General features: G+C 52.5%; 1 protein-coding gene across 1 annotated transcript in view; it reads left to right on the forward strand.

Moving 5' to 3' along the window:
- H257_14844 (hypothetical protein) overlaps positions 1–418 on the forward strand; it is a gene marked incomplete at both ends in the record, with an annotated part of 1,487 nt that extends 1,069 nt beyond the window's left edge. The window contains one exon of the mRNA XM_009842745.1: positions 44–418. Within this exon, the coding sequence (XP_009841047.1) occupies positions 44–418 (375 nt within the window). The remainder of the gene's footprint in view (positions 1–43) is intronic.
- Between the last annotated feature and the right edge of the window lie 5,450 nt (positions 419–5,868).

Genomic DNA, 5,868 nt, shown 5'->3' on the forward strand with positions numbered 1-5,868 from the left:
CACCCTAAGCTGCTCGTAACCTGGACGGCCCTACCGAGTCAAGGAAGTGGGCGAATTCTCCGTCGTGTTGGAGCACTTGGTGACTCATGAACTGCGGGAAGCACACGCGTCAAGAGTCAAGCTCTACGCCGAAGACAGCTTTGAAGTGACCGAAGAAATCCTCGAACACGTTTCCGAGAAAGGGATCATGCTGAAGGTCAAGTCCATCGCGGGACACAAGTTTGTCCCGGATGTGAAAGACTTCATGCTGCAAGTGCTTTGGGAAGGTTTTGAAGATATCGAGTCCTCATGGGAACCGCTGCAGAAGCTCATGTATGAATGCCCGGCCGTGGTGAAGAACTACGTTGAAGGCGTGAAGACAGCGAGCGAAGGCGATGCGTTGCGCAAGGCAATGAAGCGAGCGAGGGCGAAGAATTAGCGAGGCCCAAGTGTGTCCTGCGGGACATGCTTTGGGGGGGTGTTGTGGTGGGCGACTTAATCCAAGTCCCGCCATGACACAGGTGGTCCTCAACCGAGGCCACCGGGTACCGACCCTTGGCGAACCGACACGAACAGGCATAGTATTACTAGTAGTATTACTAATAGTACTAGGACGTAGAAAACAGAACACCTGTCCCAGCCAACTGCCGGAATCTCACTCTAGGTTCTGCAACGCCGTGGTAACATCAAGTCAATCAAGTGTGCGGTTTGCAAGGAGTCGGCACTCCCCCATTTGGTTGTTTGTGTTGGAACTGGCGTGGGAAACAACACAGTAGGCAAGCTGTGGGATAGTGCCGAACGTGAACCAGCCAACAGATACGTCATATCCCTGTGTTCATCGACCTCGTCTAAGCGGTCATGTTTGTACTGTACGTCAGCACGATGCACACTACAGCCTATCGGGGTGGTTCAAAGTCACAAACTGCACACATTGTACCTACTTCACAGGGTTGTTGATATGTGTAAAGATTGTGAGTCGTGCATTACCGTTAGGTGCTCCAGAAGCGCCGCAACAACGATCACAGAGGTAGTTCTACTTAACTGTAAATGTGAATTCTTCCTATAGCTAACTTCCCAACAGGATATCCCCTAGCCTGTTCGGTGAAAAGACCGAGACGAAAACCCAAGACAGGCAGCATCAACGAGTGGTGGCTGTACAACAAGCACACCCACCAGCTCCAAAGCAGGAGCAAGATGGAATTATATCCGGAGGAAATATCCGGTACGTACTTTCCGATGGCAAACTTCGTGTCCAGTGAAATCATCTCGGTTATTCACAGCAACCAAGGGGTTTCGGGGTTTCGGGGTTCACACCAACACCAAGTCATACATGTGGTGTCATCTGTGATGCTTTTATAAGCATGTTCCGTCGTGATGCAAGCAAAGAGCGGTGGCCATGCATAACCAAATACATTTCTTATTGGTGAACAAATGCATTATTGACTCGGTACTATAAACCACTCTAGCATACTACAGTAGTAGGTTCGTCGACGTCGCTCTAGAACCCACTGTATAGCAACATAATGCAAGCGACTCTGCTTTAGGTAACCCCGGAGCAGAGTCGCCTCCGTTGATGGATTAAAAGTCTTTTATCAGATCATATGCAGGTACCTCGACTTTGCTACCTCGTTGGACATCGATCGAGGACACTGCGACGGCATCAGCCTCGCAGCCTACGATATCCAGCGAGGTATCAATATTCGATACTACCAGTACATCAAACTAACGTTACGTACCGTTATCGACGAATTCTGCCCTGGCTTTTCACCGAGCAGACAACCGCGTATCGTCGGACGAAGGGATGGATGGCTGCATGGTCTGTTTCATATGATCACCTCGCAAAAGTTACAGTCAGTCAGACCAACTAACAACACAGTCGATATAGGAGGCGTACAGTTGGAAGGGTAAGAAGCAGCAGCAGAGCAGCAGACACGTGAGTAGGTGGAGGAAGAACTGAGAGTGAATTAGTTCTGATGGCAGAGTAGAAACTGGCTCTCTAGATGTGTCAGTTCCTCCAACAGCCAATCAAATCCTAGAGTATGATTGGCCATGACATCCTGTGATGTTCTGTGACGAGTCTGCGATGTCTCCTACACTGAGGAAAAGCCTCGAGAAGGCACAAACACCTCCTACACAGCTAGCAGACGCTGCTACCTGACTGATAGGGCAGTGGGGATGCTTTCTAACAGAACAGGGTGTTCGTCCGCCTGCCAACAGCACTGTCAACAGGAATCAGGTGGTCAGAGTGCAGCAAGATGTTGGAAGTTAAACTCAGTGAGCGTTAACCAACCACTGGTTACACCATCTTTTGCCCGGCACTCAACTCGTCGGACATTATTTTCAGCGAGTCCCTACCAATTGGCCCTTTCCAAACGACGCGCCGTAGAAGGGCCGGATGGATCGAGTAACCACCGGGATTCCGTCACCCCACGATGTCGAACCAACATGGTTCAGGGCGTCCACCTTGCATCATGGCGCAGTCACGGGCTGAGAGGCCGAGTTCGTGCTCCCTGGCTCGCGCCGGAGGGTGCTGTCGGGTCACAGATGCCACACCCTTAGTTGACTGCGCAAAGCGCAGAACGTTGCTACATCAAGTGGTTTGGTAAAGATATCCGCGACTTGATGTCGCGTATCGGTGTAAACAAGACTAAATGTCTGTTGTTCCACAAGGTCTTTGATGAAAGCGCTTGCTTGGTAGCGTACATCAATATGTTTGGTAGGACAATGGCGGCCAGTTGTTCACGATCTGGATGGTGCTCTGATTGTCCTCGTGAAGAGGAATCGATGTGGTGATGGGATGTCCTATCTCACCAACTGCCTGCATGATGTACAGACATTCTTGTGCAAGTGTGCACAGAATCACGAGTTCTGCCTCGGTTGTCGAGAGGATGATGCTCCGCAGCCTCTAAGCGATCCAAGAGATCGCAGAGTTCCGATAAATTGACACGAAGCTCGCGACGCAGCGCTGGGTATCAATACAGTTAGCGTAGTCACTGTCCGCATACGCATGAAGCAGAGCGGTGTGATCGTACGCACCGCCGACGACGTGACCGTAGTCGATCGTTCCTCTGGGTGTACCGGAGGGCGCGCTTGGCTGCCTGCCAGTGGACAAGGCCGGGGTTCGTGAGGAACTGGCTCAGTTGTTCGACGACGTACGCGAGGTCGGGTCGAGTGCTAATCATGATATATATGCAACTGCCGACTACCGATCGGTACGGCTTGTCCTCCATGTACCGACGTTCAGCATTGTTCTGAGGACACATCGACTCAGACAGTTGGTTTTGAATTCTCCATGCTGAACCTCTTGAGGATCGAGGTTGCATATTGGGATTGGTGCATTGTGAGAGTTCGAGCAGAATAATCTCGAACAATGTGGAATCCGAGAATAAAAGTGAGAACCCCAAGGTCATGTTTGATGGTGCGCATCATGTCCGGTGAAGGAGCCATGATGACCAGGTCGTCAACGTAGACGTCGATGTAAACGGCTTGGCCGTCCATCTGCTTGGCCGTCCATCTGCTTGGTGAAGACCTCTGTAGGTAGCTAGAAGTAGGTAGCTAGTGTCTGATACCACATGCGTGGGGCTTGCTTGACACCATAAACACTGCGGAGGACCCGAAAGACATCGCGGCGATTCTTCGCGGTGTCAAATCCAGGTGGATGTTTGACGTAGACCTCACAGTCGATTTCTCCGTTGAGAAAGGCTGTGATTACATCCATTGCGTCGATGTCGCAGTCAAGAGACGCGCCGAGAGTAATTATCGTTCGGAGGATTTCTTTGGCAATGACCGGAGAGTAACTCTCCTCGTAGTCAACGCCTTGAATTTGGGTGTGTCCTTGGATCACAAGTCGCGCTTTGTAGCGAGCGTCGCGTCTCGTAGCCTCTGTGGCCGAGTCGTCGTATTTCATTTTGAACACCCAACGCATGCCCAGTGGTGTTGCATCTGGAGGCAAGGTGGCTGGTTCGAACGACCCGTTCGCCTCACGGACTACCAGCTCGAGCACGATGACTTCAAGCCATTGCGCTTTGGCTGGTGATTTCATCGCCTGTTTCTAGGTCGTAGGCTCCTCTGGAGGAGTCGTGTCCTTGAGGTCGAGGAGGATGTGTTTCTGTGTTGAGAGAGATTGAGCGCCTGAGGCGTCCTCAATATACGACATAAGCAACTGAGCTGGACCGTCGTGTGGACGTGTCCGCCGTGTCCAGTGTGGTAGACGTCGATGAGACGTCGTACGACATGTGCTATCGCCGCTGCTCGACACCGTGAGGGCCGAGGCGGAATCGCGAGCAACTGGGTTGTCGTATGTGACGACGTTGGAGTGGAGGTGGATGTCGTACTCACACATGCCGGAGTACGGCAGACTGTACTTCTCGTGGAACAAGGTACATGGTATGGGGAAATATTCCTCCGTTGTGTTTGAAGGTCAACGTTCGACGACGCTTGGGCGTCGGAGTTGTGGACTACTGATGTGAGGGGTGGCGAATGATGCCACCCAAACGGGCAGGTGGAGTGATGTCTGGTACGTCATGTACGACAGGGACTTGCCACACTGTACCTGTTGACCCACGAAGTGTGCGTACAGGTGGGGTCGTATCAGCCTCCCCAAGTAAGGGGGCGCTGAAGTCCCAGCTTCCCCCAATCAGGCGGCGCGGATGTCATGGCCTCCCCAAATGAGGGTTGAGGTGTCGTCCATGAAAAGGCCTCCCCAAACGAGGGTAGAGGTGTTGGTTTTGTGGACGACGCAGCCTCCCCAAGGGGTGAAGGCAAGCTTGGTTGGAGGGGTGCTGGACTTTGGTCCACGGCGAAACAGTTCCTGCTGTGGATGTTCACTTCGAAGACATTTCACGTCCTCGACTGATTTCAGGAGGTGAAACTGATGTTCGACGAACGTCACATCGCGGCTCGTAAGCACGTAATGTGTGTCGAGGTTCAGTAGCTTGAACTCTCGAGATGTCTCGGGTAAGCCAACGTTCATGCACAGCATGCCTCAGGAAAAAAGCTTGTTCACACGCATGGGTATGTTGACGTGTGCGTATGCTACACAGTCAAATACGCGTAAACGTGCATAGTATGGGTGGCTCTGGTGCCATAGACGATACGGAGTGTCCCCACTGATGGTGGTGGACGGCAGGATATTCATGAGGAACACTGCGTGGGATATGGCTTCGCCCCACAAGAACTGTGGTAAATTACCATGCAGTAGCATGGAGCGAGCCATGGTGACGAGGATGCCCATACGCCGCTCGTCCACAGGCCACTACCTACCGTCCAGTGACGGGATCGACTTTGCTCTTTGACAGCCGGGCTGGTTGGTGACACGCGAAGTGCCCCTCCAGTACCCGTAACTACGAGTGATCGCGATACAGTAGTATCGAGCGAATCGTAGTACGGACTGAAGTCATGTAATAATGTGGAAAGTACTTTGAATGTACTTGACTTGTCGGTCGACTGTTGTAGCCCCGTAAATGAAACATGTGAATGTTGTTCATCTAAAAAATGTCGAGGCATAAATGCTGGCATGTGTGCGTGAAGGCATAAATATAAGTATGGTCACTTTGTTGACGTGTATTCTGAGACACTAACGTACGGGTAAAGCCGCGCGACGCGCTGCAGCTTTGGCTGCGATGGCGCCGGTCGTCTTGGTTGGCGCCGCTGTCGGGGCGGTAAGACCCGCGGTCGTCGCGGCAATACCAGCGGTTCTCGCGGTACCGGTCGCCTGAGCGACTGCGATAGCGGGAGGCCGACTGACGAAACGGGCTACGGCCGCGTTGATCATCGCGATAATGGCCGTAGTTGTAACTGGCGTAGCCGGAATGGCCGCCTTGTCCATGCTGGCGTAGCCTGGTGGACCGCTTGCTGCGTAACCTTGGCGAATAGTGTTGAGGAAGGATG

Source organism: Aphanomyces astaci (genome assembly GCF_000520075.1).
Source record: "Aphanomyces astaci strain APO3 unplaced genomic scaffold supercont1.63, whole genome shotgun sequence".
Taxonomy (NCBI): Eukaryota; Oomycota; class Saprolegniomycetes; order Saprolegniales; family Verrucalvaceae; genus Aphanomyces; species Aphanomyces astaci.